We start from the raw sequence: 22659 nt of genomic DNA, 5'->3' as shown, positions 1-22659 counted from the left end.
TGCCTCTGCTGCCTCCTATTAACGTACAGATAGAGCTGACACTTGAGCTTTCACTGATCTCCTAGGAAAGCATGATGAGGTCCTAAGTACTCAATGGCTATGCCAACAGGATTCCCTAATTTCTTCTGCAGTATTCACCCTTCTATATTTCTACTCTAGTTTCTTTTCCATATGTGGATGGTGGAGGTAGAAATCCTTGTACTCCCAATGGTGAGGACTTTGTGATATGTATCCTGCATTACAATTCTCTACCATTTAATCTTAAATTCGAGGAAATTTGCATACCATTTTCATCACATCATCGAGCTCCCAAACTGGATAATAATTATTTTGTTGTTAGTGGGGTTTTTTTTCAGTTGTATCTATGTTTTTTTCAGGCATTAGAGTTTTAAAGCTGACCAAACTTTTCACTATATTTCAGATAAATGTAAATTGGGTTTTGATGATGCCTTGTCAGTGATTCAATCTTTTCAGTCTTCTCTATCCTAAGAAATTTGAGGGAATTGCAGCTCCCTATATCTTCAGCAGCACTTTAAGGAGGAGGGGATTGTGCCCTCTAACATGAATGCTGTTACTTCTACATAGACCAGTCTAATGCCACCCATTGGAATGTCAGGCAAACTAAAACTGCCCTACAAGGCAAAAATGGGGTTTCTTATTGGGATTAAGACTGGTTCTGGGACACTTCTTGGCTGTCCAATTTAGGATTCCTGGTGTAGAAATGTGCAAAGGAATTTTGGATATTTGGAGGCTGTCCTTGTTAAAAATATTCATGACAGTGTTAATAAGGTCAGCCAATGAATAGGCATAGCAACTAAGTTAGTCAATGAGAGCTAAACACTTCTGAGTCTTTGCAGAGACTTGAAACTAAAAGCTTAAGCTTAAGGCTGGGTTTGGCTACAGTCCACACACTGTACTCTTCCACTCTGAACTCTGCTGAAATGAAACTAACTGTTCTCTGTTGCCTGTAACTGATTGAAGAAGAATTCAACTTCTGGTATTGTAAATATATTATTATGTTTATAAAGAACTTTATGAATCCAGCTGAATCAGTCATCTGTGCATGCTTCTGGTTTTGATTTTGCAAAAAAAAAATTAATAGTCCTTCCCCAAAGTCAGTTCTCAATTTCTTTCCAGTTGCGGCCTTTCTTTATTTTCTGGCTCCACCCAGCACTTCATGCTTTGCTCTTCCCTAGTAGCAGCAATAGCATCCCCACCTGTAATGCACCTTAATACTGTATCATGTCAGAAAGCATGCTAGGAAAAAAAGGATGAATTAAATCCCACTGTTAAGGATCTGCCTTAAATTTAGGTCAATTGGCTAAATTCTTTCACTTGAATATGGCTTATTAGTTTACTTCAACAGTGATAGGAAAATGCTAAGTTGAGTGATAGTGCAGATGCTTTCATTGTTTCCAGTCCCAAACTTCAAAGAAAGCCAAACTATGAAATCCTAAGGAGCGATGGTCAATCCTAGTCAACAACAAATTGGTTGAAGAAGAGTCAATGGAAAACAAATCACAATGGGTCTTTATTGCCATGTGATCTTAAGTGGAGATCATGTTTCTGTAATAAATTGGGTTTTCTTACCTTTCTGTTGAGTTTCTTCAAGTTTTTTCGCAACATCATTTATGTTGCGTTTTTTAAGGACTTCAATGCATACCTCTAGAGCATCTTTCGCATAATATTGAATCAGGAGCTCTACAACATCTTGTTCATCAGCTTTGTCCAGTGAAGATCTAGGAATGTTTGGCTTTCCATTATAATCAATAAAATTGAGCCTCCATTTAAACCCTCTAAATTGCTTCTTATTTAGTTCCTGCAATGCACTGTAAAGATCTTCTTTCACAATGTTATCCATGTCAACTATGATGGATTATATGTGATCTAAAATTAAAATTAGAGAATTAAACTAATATGAAAAATGAGGTATGAAGGGAACACTATTAAAGTTAAACAAGCTTGTTCCTTCACAAAGGCACAACAGCTTATTTATGATTTCATTCGTACTGGTTTCCATATGTTATCTATTTCATACATTCTAGGAATGTTATAGCCTAAAACATAGACAGCATTCATCCTGATTTGAGATAGAAAGATATAACTAAGAAGCTTATCATTCAGATTTCCCTCTGTCTTTTCCAATGATATGAACCCAGAGCTTTCCTCTTGGCTTGCACATAATGAACAGAAACATTCTCCTTGAAGTAACATATTCCTGTCCTGTTTGGAGCCACACTATTCAGAAGGCGTAAAACCCTGAAAATTGTTTCTTCTAGATTTTCAAGAGGCAAGTCATAGAAATGTAGAAAGTGTTCTCTCATTATGCAATCCCATTTAGGGTTAGGCTTCTTGAAGTGACAGATGATATCTATGGAGGAGGAGCTGGAGTGATGGACTCAGGGGTGGGCTGCTACCAGTTTGCACTGATTTGGGTGAACCTGTAACTAATTTTATGTCTGGTTTGGCAAACCAGTAAATCCCATCCTGCCCACCCACCCTACCCTGCCCCTCCCAGGAGTCTCCACGCAGCCCATCTTGGATCCCAGGTAAGTGCAGGACTCGGGGAGGCTGAAAAATGGTTCCCCAGAAGCCTCCAGAAAGCCTCCGGGAACCCTCCAAAGGGCCTCTGGAGCCTTGGAAGGGGGAAAATGCCTCCCCCCGGCCATAGTATGGGAGGCTGACTAGGCCACTCCCACCATGGCCATTCCCACCCAGCAACCAGGAACAGAACCGGTTGCTGAAATATCTTAATTAACAAAGAAGTTGTTAACTGCTCACACTCACAAGTTTTTCTTTACATTTCAAGGACTATCCCTGCAAAGACCGTGTGAGAAACGGAAGCGGCAAGATGCCAGACTCTGCTAAGATATTTGGGCACAATCTGGGGAGTGGCAGATCAGGCAGAGGATGCTTATACATAATTGGGGAAGGGAGCTTATTTGGGGAAGGGGGCTTATTATTTCAATGGATGTCCTGAAAAACCCTGTTGGGCTTATTATCAGGACATGTCTTATTATAGGGGAAACACGGTATGTAAATTGTGTCTATTGCTTTACCCTGCTTGAGTTGTGTAGTCCAAATATTTCTGCCATGTAGGAGTTGTAAATAAAAGACAATCTTTTCCTGAAGCCAAACTGTTTGTTAGAGAGTAGACTGTTTGTTTCTAAGTGGAAGGTAATGGATTGGCTGATGATTGATTCCTTGACTTGATACTGGTCTGTAATTCTGGACTAGGTTGAGGTCTCCCTTTTTGAAGATAGGAATGACTGTGGTCACACAAAGAGCTGGTTCTAAAATGTATTTCATAGATTGTGCTTAGTGGTTTGGCTAGGGCAAGGGTCAGCAAACGTAACCACTCAAAGAGCCATTTGGACCCGTTTCCCACAGAAAGAAACCACCAGGAGCCACAAAACCATCAGAAGAAGAAAAAATAATCATTCCAAAATAAAAAAATAAAAATTCAAAAAAATTCAGGAAAACATGGCGGCCCCCAGGGACCGGCACCAGGCCAATGATGTTCCGAGCAGGCTGCTACCAGTGCGCCCACACTGGACCAGACCGGTAGCAACCCACTACTGCTGGCTTTGCTACATGAACAATCTGGATGCTTCTGATAACTAGAAGTGTCTACATGTGCCCGTTCACGAGTATCTCATGCAAGCATCTACCCTGAAAAACAATTTATCTATATTAAACAATATCGTATTTAGACTTACCACTCTGTAGTGAAAACATACAGGCTAAAACCGATGCTGCATTGCTAAGCAGGTGAAGGGATCAGTTTACTTTTATACCTGCTGTAAAGAGTGGCTTCACTTTTTCTTTTTCTCCACCTGTTACGTGTTACTCCAACCCTCTTCTTGCTTGTATTTGCTGGCTGCTATTTCTTTACTGTTGATGGTTGATCCTAAAAGGCAGAAGATATTCTTCATCACTTCAGTACAAGTAAGTTCTTTGCTTACAACTAAATGAAACCTGCCCGTTACCATCATGAGTTGTCATAGTTCAGTGATGGCAAACCTTTTTTCCCTCAGATGCCGAAAGAGTGTGGGGATGCGCTATTGTACATGTGCAAATGCCTACACCAATAATTCAATGCCTGGGGAGGGCAAAAACAGCTTTCCCTGCCCCCCAGAGGCCCTCTGGAAGCCAGGAAAGGCCTCTTTCCCAACTTCTGGTGGGCCCAGTAGGCTCATGTTTCACCCACCCAAGGCTTCAAAGGCTTCCATGGAGCCAGTGGAAGGTAAAAATGCCCTCCCGCATCCCCTGGAGGCTCTCTGGAAGCCAAAAATGCCTTCCCAGAGCCTCTGTGCAAGCTAAAAATCAGTTGGATGGCACACCCATGCACGTTGGGGAGGAGCTAGGACAACAGCTTGCGTGCCAGCAGATGTGGCTCCATGTGCCACTTGTTGCAGTGGTGTCGTAGGTTCACCATCACTTTCATAGTTGTAAAGCAAATCACCATGTGACAGACCCAAGTTTACAACTATTTTTACAAATTGTGGTCACATGACACTGTGACAGTGCAACACCCATAAATGCGGATCAGTTGCTAAGTGCCCGAAATGTGGTCATGTAGCCATATAAAGGAGGCATCAGAACATCAAAACTGTGATGTTGTGAATACATTTTGGGGGAAGGTGTCCATCATAACTTTGAATAAGTTAACTTGCTAAGCCAAGTTGTAAGTCAGAAAGTTAGAGTAGAGTAGAGGAAAGGAAAGGAAAGGGAAAAAAGGAGGGAGGGGATGGAAGGAAAGGAAAGAAGGAAAGGAAAGGAAAGATGGAGGAGTGGGGAGGGGGAAGAAAGGAAAAGAAAGGGAAGAAAAGGGATGGTGGGAGGGGAGGGACTGTAGTTACAGCTCTGGAATATGGGGCTGACTTTCCCACCAACATCAGCAAGCCATGTTCAGTCTGCACATCTTTGTTTTCCTTCACTCAGATTGACCAAGTTTCTTGGGAGGTTTCCAGGCTGTGTGCTGCCCTGGACCAGGCACTTTCTCTCAGGCCTCCCATCCAAAGGACTCTCAGAAGCAAACAGGTAGCCCTGAAAGATGGCTAAGCTTCTTTCCCCCACCCCAGTGGCCCATGGGATTTAAAATTATGAATTTGGTGGTCCCTAAGGTTCAAAAGATGGGAGACTCCTGGTCAGTGGTCAAATCTAAAAGGTTTCCCTATCTGTTTTGTGGGCATGTCTTATTTTGTGGGTGTGGCTTGGAGGTCAGGAGGACATGGCTTCAGGTGGGTGTGACTTGGTGGTCAGGTGACTGGGTGGTCAGGGCCAACTTGCAAATTGTGGTGGAACCTACTTAACAACACTCTTGCTTAGCAACCAAAATTTTGGGCTCAATTGTGATCATAAGTGTTCTTTCTTTCCATCTTTCCCCTTCTTTTCCTTTCTTTTCCTTTCTCTTTCTCTCTTTTTCTTTCTTTCTTCTTTCTTTCTTCCTTCCTTCTCTCTTCCTTTCCTTTCCCCTCCTTTCCCCTCCCTTCCCTTCCTTTCCTTCTTTCCTTTTCTTTCCACACCTTTCCTTTCTTCCTTCTTTCCTTTCCTTCTTTCTTTTATGTCTCTCTCTTCCTTCCTCTTTCTTTTTCTCTTTCTCTCGGCAGCGGCAGAAGGAAAAAGGTGCTTTGGGAAGGCAGGCAGGCCAGCATTGGCACATCCCCGTCAGGTGCCGGCATGTGCAGGTGTGCTGCTCCTTGAGCAATGGATGCCAAGCCAGCATGTGGGCGATGCCAGGAGGTCTCCAAGTCTCATCAGGAAGTTAAACTGATAGCTGGCCAGTCCCACGCATTCTCCTGCCTGCCCCTCGCTCTGGTTGTCTCCCAGGATGTGGTGGAAGGCAGAGCTGGGCAGGCGGAGCTATGGGTGCAGCACTCGGCAAGGGTAGGGAGACCCGCCCAATTGTTTCGTTCATGCAATGGAGCAAGTGGGCTAGAAGAAGCACAATTGAGTGGGGCTGGGTAGTGCAGCCTATTGTGCCTTTGGTGCATTTTCTGGCACGTTGCAGTCAGTGATAGGCTACCAAGATTTTTACTACCACACTGTGGGCGTGGCTTATGCATTTTGTTTCAACATCTTTCAGTGCAAATTGAGTGCTCTGGGAGGAAGCTCCATTTTCGCTACCCCACTGCGTTCCCCCCCCATCCGAGCAGTAACCTACCCGTTATCTACTATATAAAGTGTATGTACACAAATGCACGCACAGCTCTTCTAAAATTATACACATTCAACCTCATTTACTGTGATAAGAAAAACATACCCAGAGCCCAGAAGGGGGAAAAAGAACAAACCCCCCCCCAAATTTTGCTACCGGTACTGCATTCCGGACCGGACCCGTAGGAGCCCATCACTGGTTGAAGTTCCGAATGGTGGAGAGTTTGCTTGGGACAGATAGCAAGGGCAGCACAGCATCATCCTGGAACTACACTGTGCCGGGGAAGACCCCACTGACATCAAGCCTGCTGGGATAGAGCCAGGCCAGGGAGAGCAAGTAGCAACCAGGGGACCAATTCAGAAGTGTGGTCAGCTAACAGTCATTACCAGTTCTCCAAACCATGGTCCGCCGCTGCTACCAGTATGCAAGATCCAGTCCAAACTGGGATCATTTCACCCTGCCCCTCAGCGGTGGATTACCAATCCCAGCCGTACTGGAATGTGTTAGGAGCGCGCACATGCGCACGCTTCCCATCACCTAATTCAGCTTCTGTGCATGTGCAGAAGCCAAATCTCGTGCGAAGATGCACGTACATGCGATTTTCAGGTTTTTTGCTTCCGTGCATGCACGGAAACAAAAAAACCCCAGAAATTGGTGAGAAGAGCTGCCGGTCATTTGCAACCGGCAAAACAAGGTAAGACCTGCTGGCAGTGATGCTGCCCCTATACATCTGTGGCCCCGCCACCTCCCACAGCCCTTCCAGGCCATGCCATCCCACCAGGCCCCTCCACCAGCCCCCACAGCCCCACCACCAGCCCCCATGGCCCCGCCACCAGCCCTCGCGGCCCTGCCACCAGCCCCTGCAGCCCTGCCAGGCCCCACCACCAGCCCCCGTAGCTCTACCAGGCCACACCGATCACCCTCGCTCCTGTTGCTGCTTGCCCTGCTACACTGCTAGCCCTCGGTCCCCCTGCTATTCACCTTTTCACACCCTTCACCCCTGCTTACCTGGATCACCTCCTGCAGGGGCCATGGCACAGGGAGCAAGCTGGGTTGCCCCAATTCTGGCCGTGTGGCCTGTTTTGTGCTCTCCTGCACTGCAGGCATCTCTCCTGCGACCCGGGTGATCAAAGAGCAGGCCACGCAGCCAGAGCTGGGGCAGGGTGCTTTTGCTGTTGGTCCCAGCTGCCGCTCTAGGCGCGGCAGTGAGATTTGGCTGCTGCGCATGTGCAGCAGCCGAAATCTCTTCCCAGCAGCAAAACCCCAGTAATTTTTACCAGAATTGTGCCGGTTGCATGCCACGGCATGCGGCAATGGAGGGAGCCTACGCACTCCATTGCCATCACTGGAACAGCATTCCTGCAGTTCCAGTTTGAGGCCCACCTCTGCCACCCCTGGTCTAGAATGCTTAGAGGCAATCTCAAGTACTCTCCTTGTCCAAAGAGAAATGCTGACTTTGCCACTGCTTCCCTGAAAGTTGGTAAGTCCAAATTTCTCAATGCCAATAATAATCCAAATAATAATAATAATAATAATAATAATCATCATCATCATCTGCGGAGAGGGGCGGCATACAAATCTAAATAAATAAATAAATAAATAAATAATAAATAAATAAATAAATAAATAAATAAATAAATATAGTATATGGCAAATATATCTTAGTAGTTGATGAAAATTAAAATTTTCATTGTAGATTAGCGGCTACCTCATAAGTCAATATTTATATTAAAGCAGATTCCAAAAATCATAAGAAAGATTTAAGGAGCCTTACTATAAAGAAAACTAGTAAACAATTGAAGAAAAAGTCAGGAAATTATATTATCCACTCAAATAACAAAATGTTTATTCTAAATTACAAATAAAAACTTGCCATAAAAGGTAAGAAAGCACCTGAGAATGCCCAAAGGCTATAAACCTATATTATCTGTAAAGTTCAGCAGCAGATTCTTTTAATCAGAGTAACTGCTGTCATATCTACAAATTGTGCTTCACACTCTTAAGCTAGTATTATCGTTCATCTTTTCTTTACCTTTCTGATTTATCATGAGCATTCATTACAGTCTTAAACCAAACTATTCCTTGACATCTTCCTTATCTTGAAATAAAGTGAGCCTTTGATGAATACACCAGTGGCTTATGAGGTAGCCGCTAATCTGTTACCGGCGTGGTGTACAAGAGAGAAAGTGAGAGAGAGAGTGTGTGTGACAGAGAGAGAGAAAGCAAGAGAGAGAGAGAGAGAAAGAAAGACACACAGAGAGGGAAAGAGAGTAAGAGAGAAAGAAAGCAACAGAGAGAGAGAGAGAAAGAAAGTAAGAGAGAAAGAAAGTAAGAGAGAGAGAAAGAGAGGGGGAGAGAGAAAGAAAGAGAGAGAAAGAGAAAGAAAGAAAGCAAGACAGAGAGAAAGAAAACAAGAGAGAGAGAGAGAAAAGGAGAGGAAGGGAGAGAGAGAAATGAGAGAAAAAAGGGGAGAAAAAAAGAGAAATGAGAAAATGATTGAGGCAGAGAATGAGAGGAAAGAGAGAGAAACAAAAGAGAGAGAGAAGTGACTCTTGATTTAAATCATATGATAAAAAGCACCCAAAGAATAAGAGAGGAAAAAAACCCAGCCCTCACCTGTTTTTGGAAAGAATAAGAGAGAACACCCCCCCCAGCCCTCCCCTGTCTTTGGAAATGGTTTAAGAGTGTGTATACACACACACGCACACACACACACGGGGGGGGGGGGAGAGGGATGGGAAAGAGAGGTGAGTGTCTTAGAGTGTCATTTTGATTGGTGGTGTGCCCCAGGATTTTGTAAATGTAAAAAATGTGCCGCGGTTCAAAAAAGGTTGAAAATCACTGCTCTAGTTAGCATGGCTGCCCGCTAAAAAGCCAGGAGAGTTTGTCTATATAAAATCACAGGAACTGGCCAAATCAATGAATTAAAACCCTTCCCAGAAACAATGCCTTAGAACAGTGTTTTTCAACCGGTGTGCCGCGGCACACTAGTGTGCCGCGAGACATGGTCAGGTGTGCCGCGAGGTGGTTCAGCCCCCCCGCTATTGCCCCCCCCCGCCACCGCCGCTATTGGCACCCTCCCGCGGGAGGCGGGCAAAGTTTGCTTTGAAAGTCGGCCCCCTCGCGCCCATGGCTTCTCGTCGCTTCCCCGAAAGCACCGTCGCTTCCCCGAAAGTGCGCTCCTCATCTCCCTGCCAGCCCGCAGGGGGGGCGGGGAGGCGCCAGCAGCAGAAGGGAAGGGAGCCGCGGCCGCCCCTGCCTCCCCACGGTGCCTCCGGCCCCCTCGGCCTTTCGGTGCTGCCCCCCACCCGCCCCCTCTCCTCCTCCGCTGTCTCCTGCCTTTCGGCGTGGCTCCTCCCGCACCCGGAATGCAGGAGACAAAAAATGGCCCAACTCTCATTCTCTCTCCGTTCTTCTCAGCGGAGGCCAGCGCGCGGGCGGTTGCGCGCGCTCCCTACCCCTCTACTAGCCGCTCGGAATATTCAAAATAAGAAAAACCTTCGCCGGTGAAGGCTTTTCTTATTTTGAATATTCCGAGTGGCTAGCAGGGGGGTAGGGAGCGCGCGCAACCGCCCGCGCGCTCCTGACATTGAATATCACCTTCACCAGCCTCCGCTGAGAAGAACGGAGAGAGAACGAGAGTGAGTGAGAGCAACAGAGAGCAAGATAGAGAGAAAGTGAGAAAGAGAGAGAGAGAAAGGGGGAAGAGAAAGAGATAGCAAGAGAGAGAACAAGAGAGAGAAAGAGTGTGAGAAAGAAAACAAGAGAGAGAAAGCAAGAGAGAGAGAGAAAACAAGAGAGAAAGTGAGAAAAAGAGAGAAAGAGGGAGCGAGAGAGAAAGAGAGAGAGAAAGAACAAGAGAGAGAGAAAGAAAATAAGAGAGAACAAGAGAGAGAGAGAAAGAAAATAAGAGAAAAAGAGATAGCAAGAGAGAGAGAAAGCAAGAGAGACAGATAGGGAGAGGAAAGGAGAGAGAGAAATGAGAACAAAAGGGAGAAAAAAGGAGAAATGATTGAGGCAGAGAATGAGAGGAGAGAGAAACAAAAGAGAGAGAGAGGGGTGATTCTTGAAGCATATGGTAAAAAGCACCCAAATAATAAGAAATGCCCCCCAGCCCACACCTCTTTTTGAAAAGAATAAAAGAGAAAAAACCCCAGCCCTCAACTGGTTTTGGAAATGGTTCCAGTGTGTATACACACACACACACATAAGGGGGGGAGAGAGACAGGGATGGAAAAAGAGAAGTGATAGGGAAAAGGAATGAGGGAAAAAGGGAGGAAGAGAGAGAAATGACAAACATGAGAGAGAAAAGGGGGAAAGACAGGAGAAGTACCCAGAAATGAGATATAAATTTGAGTAGGGATGATTGATGATTGACTGTATTTATAAGGGGATGTTACATGGGATTGTATATACGAGGGGGTTATGTATGTATGTATGTATGTATGTATGTATGTATGTATGTATGTATGTATGTATGTATTTATTTATTTATTTATTTGATTTGTGTCATTTTGGTTGGTGGTGTGCCCCAGGATTCTGTAAATGTAAAAAATGTGCCGCGGCTCAAAAAAGGTTGAAAATCACTGCCTTAGAAGGTCACAAGACAGAAACAGAAAGGGCCTCTAAAGTTCTTTCATCCCAGCATCAAGTACAATTCCTGTATGAGGAGCCAGGCCTTGAGCCAAGCAGAACTTCCGAAAAGCCCTCACATGTTTATAGACCGATGGTGGATATCAAAGACTCGCCTTCTCCAGCCCCAGTTTAAGCTCAACTGAAAGGCCTCTTCCTTTCCAGGACATATTTTTTCCCCACAGAAATTACCGATAACTCTTAAAATCTGCATGCTTGGACAAAGCACTGGTTCCTCCAACACAAGTCTATCATGCAAATATGTACCTCAAAATCCAACCTTCTCGTGTTTAAGGTTTTCAATGTGAGGCTTACCGTTCTGTGGTGAAGTAAGGGAGATTGAAAGCTACATTGATCCTAAATTCATAGAGAGATAAAGCATTGGCCGCCGTTCCCCTTTTAAAAAGAACTTTAGTTTTCAAACATGACCCTCCCTTCCTCCTTCTAGCTCTTCTTGGATGAGTCACATTTCCTGTGCAGCTGCCTTGAAGATGCGTTGTCTCCATAAAACTTTAAACAAAATAAAATAAATAAAATAAGTAAAGGCAGCCAGTTGCTATTTCACTCAGGTCTCCCATACCTTTCCTGCTTCTTTCTGAACAGAGTTGTAATACTAGGAAATAATTTGGAGACCGTGCAGATTCTTCTTCTCCCGTGTGCAAGAAGTGCAGAGAAGGCTACAGGGAAAACAAAGCTCTTCTCCTAAGATGAACCCCTCACACAAGAAAATGCTCCCCTTTTTCAGCTCCAACTCCATGTAGGATTGGTTGGTCTGAGTCAGGGAAACCCCCATTTTCATTTAAGTTCAAATTTAGTCACTCTTCTATTTTGGAGCCTCTCAGCCTTGGAGGGTGGGCGCTGACTTTCCACATTGGTTTTTGATTGTTTAATAATGATGAGAAATTGAAGGTGTTACTTTTCCTTCTTCAGGTTTCAAGGAAACCACTCTCTCACAATATAGAAAATCTCTATGACTTATTGTCTACCTTTCTGTCACATGGATGGTTTGGGTGCCAATCTTTGTAGATCGGCATTTTCCAGCTAAACATGTGGTAGTGGGGGGGGGACACTATGGATACCTCGCAACTCTTTTTCAAAGACTTTTACATCTTTCCCTTCCTAAGAAAAAACTCTTAGGAAGTTTGCAGATTTGGCGCTGCACGGTCACATGCTGCCCCCTTGCGGCAAAAGCTGGGAGAGTCTCAAAAGAAAAAAATTAACAAGCGAAGCATCGGTATCTCCGCCCCCTCCAGCTTCGGCCCTTTTCTGTCCAAAACGCCGATGCTCCCCCTGTTCATTGGCCCAGAAGGCGTAGCGAGTTTTTAAAAGAAACTCCGTTTCTCAAGTTGGAGCTATTTCCACCCGGAGGAATTAGGACCAAACAACAAATACGCCAGGCGGGAGAGGCCGGGGCAGGGGCGTGTGTCCGAATTGGCGATTTGGGACGGACAGGTGATGTCTCCCTGCTTCTGACTCGATGACCATCAAACTTCTTTTGTTTCTGCTCATCAGAAATACCCATTAGCTGAGCAGCCAGTATCTCTAAAGCAGGGATACTGAGATTAAGACCATCTTGTCTTTTTCCATCAAGTTCACTGATGATGTTACTATGTTTGGTAATGAAACATCTGAAAGAAAACAACCAAGCTCAGAGAGCACCAAGGACATCACAATTCAACCCTGAGCTACAAATATTCTCTTCCATCAGTACTTTTGTTTTGCTGGTGTTTCTCCACAGAATAGTATGTGCATTAGATGATGCAAGTTGCAAAATGCATTAGCCACTCTAGATCAACTTTGGCCTGTTAAATCTCCAGAGTTTTTAGAAATGTGTTCTACTATGAGCTCTGGCTTTTTGGCTTTAACATTACTTTTTAAAACTAGTTTTAAAGAGGATAAATCAGCACCTAAAAAACAATAACTTATTGGACCCAAATCAGCATGGCTTTACTGAAGGCAAATCATGTCAGACTAATCTCATTGATTTCTTTGACTATGTCACAAAGGTGTTGGATGAAAGTGGTGCCGTGGATATTGCCTATCTAGACCAGCAAAGCTTTTGATACGGTTCCACATAAAGAGCTGATAGATAAATTAGTGAAGATTGGACTTAATCCCTGGATAGTTCAGTGGATTTGCAGCTGGCTGAAGCATAGACATCAGAGTTATTGTTAATGGTGAGTATTCTGAGCAGAGACAGGTTACAAGCGGAGTGCCACAAGGGTCTGTTCTGGGTCCTATTCTTTTTAATGTTTGTGAGTGACATAGGGGAAGGTTTGGTAGGGAAGGTTTGCCTATTTGCCGATGACTCTAAAGTGTGCAATAGGGTTGATATTCCTGGAGGGGTCTGTAATATGGTAAATGATTTAGATTTACTAGATAAATGGTCAAAGCAATGGAAACTGCAGTTTAATGTTTCCAAATGTAAAATAATGCTTTCCGGACGGGACTTAAGAGGAAAGTGGCGGCTCACAGATGCTAAATTGCACAAGATGCTCTCCCAGCAGTGTGAAGAGAAGCAGCCATTGCCCTAGAGAGCAGAGATGGAGGGGAGGAGGCCCCGAAAGGCTGCTCAGTCAACCTCACCACATAGAGGAAGCTACATGTGTGCATTCATGTGTGGAAACCATGCGCATATGCATGGAAGCCATGCATGAATGCATATGTAGAAGTTGCACGTGCACACACTGAAACGCACATGCTCGTATTTTCAGTGAACTAGTGGTGGAATTATTTGACTCCCACCACTGACTAAAACTCACCCCCTTCACTGTCACATCACATGGCCCAATCAATCCCCTGTGTCAGCTGCTGTCAAACTTCATTCCCTCCCCTCCAGTTGCCAGTAGCCAGACCTTGATCACATGTGAAAGAATGTTATTATTATTATTATTATTATTATTATTATTATTATTATTATTATTTATTAGATTTGTATGCCACCCCTCTCCGCAGACTCTATACTATAGTTCCTTTGCTACTCTCCCATTCCTACTGTGGCAGCCCTGTAAAGTCTGACCAAAGATGGATCCAGGGCTGACAGATATATTTCCAGATGATAAGCACTCAAGAGATGATTAGCACATCAACTGAAAAGAAAACAATGGATACTTACTCTAGTGCCTCAATATTACATTGAGGATGTTTGAGCCCTTTACATAGCACTTCCATTATTTTATCATCTGGGTTTTCGAGGGACAGTCTTAGCTCTCTCAGTCTCTGATTTTTCCTGAATAATAAGGCAAGATCCCTGCTAGAGGATTCAGTCAAGAACTCTCCATCAAGCCTGCAGAAAGGATCCAAAAATTATTATTATTTCTTGAAAAATAGGCACGGACTGTATTTGTGAATTGAAGTGGATGTGATTATGTATGGCAACTCCATGGATATATTTCGGGAATATTAACTGCCAAAAATACATTTGTACAAATCAATCTGAAAGAATAAAATTCACTTACTGTAGCATCTTTATTGTACATTCTGGATGTTTGAGACCATCACACAGAAGTTCCATTTTTCTGTCATTTGCATCCTCAAAAGAGAAGTACAACACTCTCAAGCTGTGGTTTTTCCTGAATACTTCTGCAAAATGCCTACAGCAGGATTCTGTCAGACTCTGAAAAGAAATTCTGCAGAGAAAGGCCAAGAAAAATACAATTACCTGTTTAAAAATAAGTATTTTTTACAGAAACTGAAGGGAATGTAATCATATATGCCAACCAAACTGCCTCTCTCTGGATATATTTCTAGAATATTAACAGTCCGTAGACATGTATGTATGACATTGAAAGGAAAAAAATAACAATCGCTTACTCTAGTGTCTGTATTGTACATGTTTGAGCCCATTGCATAGCAATTCCATTATTTTGTCATCTGGGTTCTTTAGGAACAAGTATAACACACACAGTTTTTGGTTTTTCCTGAGTAACTCTGCAAGATGTCTGCTGCAAGATTCAGTCAGGGTCTTTCCATCCAGCCTGCAGATAAATAGACTGAATAATTAAAGTTATTTGTTCAAAAACAAGCACAGAATGTATTTTGTAGGAACTGAAGGAAATGGGATTATTATGTTCAGCAACTTAACAGCTTTCTCTCTTGATATATTTCCAAAATATTAACCATCAAAAGACAGTTGTGAAGATCAAACTGAAAGAGGAAAAATCACTTACTCTATTTTACATTCTGGATGATTGAGCCCATCACACATTAGTTCCATTCTTTTGTCATCTGTGTTATTAAGGAACAAATATATCTTTCTCAATCTCTGGTTTTTCCTGAGTACTTCAGCAAGATGCCTGCTGCAGGATTCTGTCTGGATCTCTCCAGCAAGTCTGCAAAAAAAAGTATGAAAAAAATCACCATTATCTTTTGACAAAAAAGTCTGGAATATATTTTTAGAGAATGAAGTGAATGTTATTCTGAATGGCAACTGAACTGCCTCCGCCAGATATATTCCCAGAATATTAATAGTCAAAAACAGTTGTGCAGGTCAAATTGAAAGGGGGAAAACCATTTACCGTATCGTTTCTATTTTACATTCTGGATGACTGAGCCCATCATACATCAGTTCCATTATTTTGTCATTTGTGTTATTAAGGAGCAAATCTAACTCTCTCAATCTCTGGTTTTTCGTGAGTACTTCAGCAAGATGCCTGCTGCAGGATTCTGTCATGATCTCTCCAGCAAGTCTGCAAAACAAGTATGAAAAAATCACCATTATCTTTTGACAAATAAGTCTGGAATATATTTTTAGAGAGAATGAAGTGAATGTTATTCTTGATGGCAACTGAACTGCCTCCACCAGATATATTCCCAGAATATTAATGGCCAAAAAACATTTGTACAGATCAAATTGAAAAGGGAAAAGATCACTTACTGTAGCGTATTTACAGTACATTCTGGATGTTTGATGCCCTCACACAGCACTTCCACTGCTTCGTTATTTTCATTGTCTAGGTACAAGTTTAACCTTTTCAATCTCTGTTTTTTCCTGATTACTTCTGCAAGATGTCTACTGCCAGATTTGGTGATGAACCCTTCAGTAAGGCTGTCCAAAAAAGGAAGGAAAATAACAATTATCTGTTGAAAAAACAAGCATGCAATTTATTCTCATAGGAATTAAAGGAGTGTATGGCAGCAGGGGAAAAACAAAGTCCAATTGCCTTTTGGGAGGGGAGGGGGAAGCACTTTTGGGACAACCATAACCTGGATGATTGAGAATATCCATGGACAAAACTATGGAATGTGTTTTATAGGAACTAAAGGAAACGTGATTATGTGTGGCAAATCCTCTCCCTGAATACATTTCCAGAATATTAATTTCCAAATGATGGTTCTGCAGACCAAACTGAAAGGAAAAATAACTGTCGCTTACTTTAGTGTCTCTATTGTACATTCTGGTTGTTTGAGCCCATCACACAGCACTTCCATTATTTTATCATCTCGGTTCTTGAGGGACAGTATTAACTTTTTCAATCTCTGATTCTTCCTGAGTACTTCAGCAAGATGCCTGCTGCAGGATTCGTTCAAGACCTCTCCAGCAAGCCTGCAGAAAGTAGTCTGAAAAATTACAATTATGTCCTGAAAAACCAGCATATAGCTTATTTTTATAGGAACTGAGGGGGATGTAATTATGCTTCAGCTGCTTTTCTCTGGATATATTTCCACAATGTTAATCAACAAAAGACGATTGCAGAGATCAAACTGAAAGGACGGAATAGTCACTTACTCTATTGTTTCTATTTTACATTCTGGATGACTGAGCCCATCACACAGTAGTTCCATAGTTTTGTCATCGGTGCTATTGAAGATCATATGTATTGTTCTCAATCTCTGTTTTTTTCTGAATAATAATGCAAGATATTTGCTAGAGGATTCAGTCAAGAACTTTCCATCAAGCCTGCAGAAAGGATCCAAAAAATTATTATTATTTCTTGAAAAATAAGCATGGACTGTATTTATATATGAATTTCCCTCCTGTCTCCAACCTTCCCTTTGTGGGAAGGTTGTAGAGAAAGTGGTAGTGCTATAGCTCCTAAGGTAATTGGAAGAAATGGATTATCTAGACCCTTTTCAATCTGGCGTCAGGCCTGGCTACAGCATAGAAACTGATGACTCTGATGGATGATCTCTGGCAAGCCCGAGATAGAGGTCATCCTCTATCTTGGTGCTACTTGACCTCTCAGTTGCTTTCAATACCATTGACCTTGCTATCCTTCTGTGATGGCTAAGGGAGTTGGGAGTGGAAAGTACCATTATACATTGGTTCTCCTCCTATCTCTCTGATCAGTCAGTGTTGGTGGGAGGACAGAGGTCGACCTTAGGCCTCGCCTCAGGGCTCGGTCCTCTCTCCTCTTTTATTTAACATCTGCATGGATAGATGGATAGATAGATAGATAGATGGATGGATGGATGGATGGATGGATGGATGGATGGATGGATGGATGGATAGACAGACAGACAGACAGACAGACAGACAGATGATAGGTAGGTAGGTAGGTAAGTCTGCAGAGAAAAGCCAAGAAAAATACAATTACCTATTGAAAAACAAGGTGTTTTTTTTACAGAAACTGAAGGGAATGTTATCATACATGCCAACCAAACTGCCTCTCCCTGGATATATTTCAAGAATATTAACAGCCCATAGACATGTACATTCTGAAACTGAAAGGAAAAAACAACAATCACTTACTGTAGTGACTGTATTGTACATTCTGGATGTTTGAGCCCATTGCATAGCAATTCCATTATTTTGTCATCTGGGTTCTTTAGGAACAAGTATAACACACTCAATTTTTGGTTTTTTCTGAGTACCTCTGCAAGATGTCTGCTGCAAGATTCAGTCAGGGTCTTTCCATCTAGCCTGCAGATAAATAGAATGAATAATTAAATTAAATTATATTTGTTCAAAAACAAGCATATAATGTATTATGTAGGAACTGAATGAAATGTGATTACGTACGGCAACTTAACAGCTCTCTCTGGATATATTTCCAAAATTATTCCTAAGAGGTCAGTAAGGGGCATGCATAACTACACGAGAGTGCCTTCCATCCCCGTCCTAATGTTCCTCTTTTACTAGTATCATGTATATAAATTTTTGTATACTAATACGTACTGGACAATACAAATAAATAAATAAAAAATAAAACATTTAACCATCAAAAGGCTGTTGCAGTAATTAAACTGAAAGGAGGAAAATCACTTACTGTATGGTTTCTATTTTACATTCTGGATGACTGAGCCCATCACACAACAGTTCCATTGTTTTGTCATTTGTGTTATTAAGGAGCAAATATAACTCTGTCAATCTCTGGTTTTTCCTGAGTACTTCTGCAAGATTCCTGCTGCAGGACTCTGTCAGGATCCCTCCACCAAGCCTGCAGGGAACAGTAATCATGAAAAGACAGTTGCTGCAGAGATCAAACTGGGAAAAGGTGGGGTGGGGATCACTTACTGTAGTATTTCTATTTTACATTCTGGATGTTTGAGTCCTCTACACAGTAACTCCATTGATTTGTCATCTACGTTCTTTAGGGACAAGCCTAATGCTTTCAACCTTTGCATTTTACTGAGTACTTCTGCAAAATGCCTGCTGCATGATTCACTGATGGCCTTTCTTGCAAGCCTGGAGAAAAGGGGAAATTACAGTTATCTTTTGAAAAAGAACACTTGAATGTATTTTTATAATTATTGAATGAAATGTGATTATCTGTGGTATCTGAACTGGCTCCCTACTATTATGTGCACCAGGGTGCCTATTGTCCCTCTCCTAATGTTTGTTTGTTTGTTTGTTAATTGATTGATTGGTTGGTTGGTTGGTTGGTTGGACTTATATGCTGCCCCTCTCTGTGCACACGGGACAGCTTACAACATTCCCTCTTATTAGTACCCATCTTTTAGATATGAATAATGTTATATCTATGTACTGTATATTACCCACACGTACTTGACTAAATAAATAAATAAAATTGTCTAAATTAAGAATATTCATAGCTTCCCCAGATTGGAAGCTTTGTCTGCATTTTGGGGTTGAAAAGGGAGACATTTTAGCCTCTCCAGAACTGAACGGCTTCCCTTTGTCTTAATCCCTGCCAGTTAGCCTTCCTTTCCCTTTTTGTTAAGTTGCTAATGATGCACTCTCTTTGCTAGCCTTTCCCTCCTAGCTTCCTGCATTGTCTTCACAAATCTTTCTGAAGATGGTGCAGCTTTAGACATATGTAGGGAATGTTTACTAAGAAGCTGTGTCTAAAAAGGAAAGAGGTCCTGGGTGCTGGGAACTGAGAGTTTAAGTAGCTATGGGAATAAATGCTTGCTGGCACTTACTGAGTCTTTCTGGGCATGCTGTGAAATTCTGGGCATGCTTGTCACCTTGCAAACATAGTCCAGTGTAGTATTCTTTGTATAGGTCAAATGCCATATGGTTGGGCAAGCCCAGATATGACCAAAAGCCACATGTGGATGCTCAGTTCATATAATTCTGTTAGCACGGAGTTTCTGGGTAGGCCTGGGAAGCTCAAGCCTGGGGCAAGAGAAATGTGCCAGGGGGCTTGTTGCTAAGACTTCCTAAAAATAACTCCCTAAAGTTTGTCCTTGCTTCTGCTACATTATCAATGATATATTGTTCATTGTATACAAGTTATCACATCATGTAAAATTGTGCATGTGCACAGCCGAAGTAGGTTAGAGATAACAATTCTTTGTATAAGAAAGCTGGCTGGAAAATAAAAATTATTTTACTCTCTCCCACACGGTCTCTGGCTATCTTTGAACCCTTCACAACTATTCAGTCCAGCCAAATAACAAAATGATTGCTGTAAATTTCAAATAAAAACTTGAGATAGAGTTTTTAAAAAATTAAAGTATCTTGAGAATTTACAAAAAATGACCAAATACAAAATATGTAAAGTCCATCTCTAAACTTTTAACACATTAGAATTGAATTGAATTGAACTGAATCCTTTAGTTGATATTTGCAAATTGCTTAATTATCATTTATAAACTTGTGAGCTCAACTACTAGGAATCCCCCCTCCATCTAATATCTTCTAGAAAATTGTTATATTAAATTTTTGTGGTCTTTCGATTATGATCACAAATATAGTATAATTGTATCTTAGAAAACAGTAATCTGGAAGGAACAGAAAAGAATATGGTTAAATTTCAAAACTATAACCGTCTTTTCCTGGCTCTTTTCCAGAGCTCAAGAGAAAGCATCACACATCAAACTGTGAAAGAAATACTGAACACTCACACTAATGTTTCTATTTTACAGTCCATGTGTTGGAGCCCCTCACACAACAGTTCTGCTGCTCTGTCATCTATGTCCTTGGGGGCCAAGCGTAACATTTTCAATCTCTGGTTTTTCTTGAAGACTTTAGCAAGATGCCTGCTACAGGACTCTGTGAAGGACCAGCCATCCAAACTGAAAGAACAGTAATCACTCAGAAGAATTAAAATGATACCTTCTGATTAGTAGTACCACATATAAAAATAGATGGTAAAGACAATAATAATTAAAAACAATTAAAAGCAATAGTTATGGGCAGTTAATCAAGAAATTTCCAGAGTTTATATTCTCTTACATTCCATTTATTTTATTTTTGAGGCTTAGAACAATTTTTTCTGTGCCAGCACTAATGGCTATCAGGCAGCAAGGTAGTAATGTGGATGCTTTCCCAGTCCAGTGACATGCAAGCTCCCACAGACCCTTGAGATGTTTTTAATCAATATTCAATGACAATGTAAATGTAGCCACAAACTGACATAGATTGATACTGGGAACCCAATTACAAGTGACAACTGCAAATTAAAAAACCCAAGAAACCCAGTAATGGGAAGCCTCACAGATCTGAGGCTTACAAAGTTGTTCTCAGCATTTGCTCTCAAGAAGTGAGGCCAATAAATCAACTACACTGAGCTCCCATTCAATATGCAGCTGTGGCAGTTTCCTTCTCAGCTTTGACTCTTCTGCAGGTTTCTTGCCAAATCTCTCAAATATTCCACATTTTTCTTTATAGGAGTTGTTGCTGGGTGCAAACAAGGCATCCTGGGGGCTTACTGGAATTGAACTTTGGCTCCACTGCAACTGGAATCATCCAAGCCAAGACAGGTCAAGAAACTTCTCTTTCTCTCCATCCTCTTTATCAAAGGACATGACCAGTACATTTATACAACTTTGGAGTCAAGAATGGTATTTTAAAGAATAAGATTGCCATGGCCAAAGCCACTTTAGATCATCTAGTCGAGGATGTCAAATTCCTGACCTGTGGGTTGGAAGCGTCACTGGCCATACCCACGCCCATTTTAGCAAAGGGGGAAAAGTTGCAATATGTCATGTGACAACTTAATGCTGCGAGTTTCACCCCCCGATCCAGTCAATCAGTTACACACAGAACTATTATGCATAGGCAGTGAAGGACTACCAAACTTATGCAGGATGGCCTGCATTTTCTTTCAACATCTTTCAATGCAAATTGGGTGGTCTGGGGTGGAGCTCCATTTTTGTTACCCCACTGCGTCGTCGTTGTCGTCTCCCCCCCCCCCCCCCGTTCAGGCAGTAACCCACCCCTGTGCATAGGTTTCTGTATCAATAACATTTAGGATAAAATTCATGCAGTTTCTTACCGCAGATCTCTTAGCTTTCTCAGCTTTGTCAGTGCTTTAAAGAAATCTTCCATATACCTTTCATCCAAATTCCATTCCCTATAAGGGGAAATATATTTTTGCTGTCACTTTTTGTTCAATATTTTCAGTTCCATAGTTTACAATTATAATTAGCATGCCAGTCTATTTGTAAAGCAATCATAAATGAACCGTTGCACTTACCTGAACGGTCTTCTCGCTGCACTGCAAGGAGAGTCCAACATGGGTTAATCTTCAGCCTTGCTGGAAGGGACTGAGTTAAAAATTAACATATTTTACTGGTCCAACCCCCATGCTGCCCTTCCTGGGTCAGTCTTATAATAAAACGAAGTCATAGTGATAGTAAACCAAAGAACTTTATTAAGCCAACTAAACTGGAATTAAACTCCAACTATGACAAACCTGTGACCCTGGGCCAACATAGCCGGGCGGGTTTGGACTCTCCTTGCAGTGCAGCGAGAAGACCGTTCAGGTAAGTGCAACGGTTCTTCTCCACTTGCACTGCTTCGGAGAGTCCAACATGGGATATACCCAAGCTGAACTATTAGGGGGGGGAAGGCTGGACCAGGGGCGCAGTATCGGTGCAAACTCTCTGCAGTACTCTGCGTCCAAAGGCCGCTTCAGCTGAAGCGAAAGTGTCCAATCTGTAATGTCGAATGAAAGTATTAGGTGCGGCCCAGGTTGCCGCACGGCAAATATCATCGATTGGGGCCTGTGTTGTCCAGGCCGCCGATGTGGCCGCACTCCTCGTTGAATGTGCTGTGATGCCTTGAGGTATTGGTGTAGACCCTGATTTGTAAGCGATGATGATACAGGAGCGGATCCAGCAACTAATTGTCTTGGGTGACACTTTATTTCCCATAGATGCTGGAAAGTATGAGACGAATAGGGCTTCCGTTTTTCTAAAGGTGTTAGTTCGTCGTATATAAATTTTGATGGCCCGTCTAACATCTAACTTGTGCCATCTTAGTTCCAGTGGGTGAGAGCCCTGGGAGCAAAAGTCTGGTAACACAATGTCTTGAGATCTATGGAAGACCGTGTTCACTTTTGGTAAGAAGGAAGGGTCTGGCCGGAGGACCACCTTGTTGGTGTGGAATATGCATAAGTCCGGTCTTACTGATAAGGCAGAAAGCTCTGAGACCCTCCTTGCTGATGTGATTGCGGTAAGGAATGCCGTCTTCAGTGATAACAGCCGTAGCGGAATCTCCCTTAAGGGTTCAAAGG

The 22659-nt window shown here is 42.4% G+C and overlaps 2 protein-coding genes across 2 annotated transcripts in view; both read right to left on the bottom strand.

Moving 5' to 3' along the window:
- Window positions 1–3725, bottom strand: part of LOC139155604 (NACHT, LRR and PYD domains-containing protein 12-like) — a 45195-nt gene extending 41470 nt beyond the window's left edge. Inside the window, exon 1 of the mRNA XM_070730804.1 lies at window positions 3720–3725. The gene's annotated coding sequence lies outside the window, so the exon portion shown is untranslated. The remainder of the gene's footprint in view (window positions 1–3719) is intronic.
- Window positions 3726–3798: 73 nt separating this feature from the next.
- The window catches only part of LOC139155603 (NACHT, LRR and PYD domains-containing protein 12-like), a 41105-nt gene continuing 22244 nt past the window's right edge, over window positions 3799–22659 (bottom strand). The window contains 14 exon segments of the mRNA XM_070730802.1: window positions 3799–3910; window positions 13908–14078; window positions 14251–14421; window positions 14606–14769; window positions 14962–15123; window positions 15310–15480; window positions 15669–15839; window positions 16167–16337; window positions 16521–16691; window positions 17484–17654; window positions 18001–18171; window positions 18249–18419; window positions 20045–20215; window positions 21418–21495. Of these exon segments, the coding sequence (XP_070586903.1) occupies window positions 14607–14769; window positions 14962–15123; window positions 15310–15480; window positions 15669–15839; window positions 16167–16337; window positions 16521–16691; window positions 17484–17654; window positions 18001–18171; window positions 18249–18419; window positions 20045–20215; window positions 21418–21495 (1771 nt within the window). The 3' untranslated portion in view covers window positions 3799–3910; window positions 13908–14078; window positions 14251–14421; window position 14606.

The sequence above is a fragment of the Erythrolamprus reginae genome, unplaced genomic scaffold, assembly GCF_031021105.1.
Source record: "Erythrolamprus reginae isolate rEryReg1 unplaced genomic scaffold, rEryReg1.hap1 H_32, whole genome shotgun sequence".
In the NCBI taxonomy this organism is placed as follows: Eukaryota; Metazoa; Chordata; class Lepidosauria; order Squamata; family Dipsadidae; genus Erythrolamprus; species Erythrolamprus reginae.
This window is presented reverse-complemented; position numbering and strand designations above follow the sequence as displayed.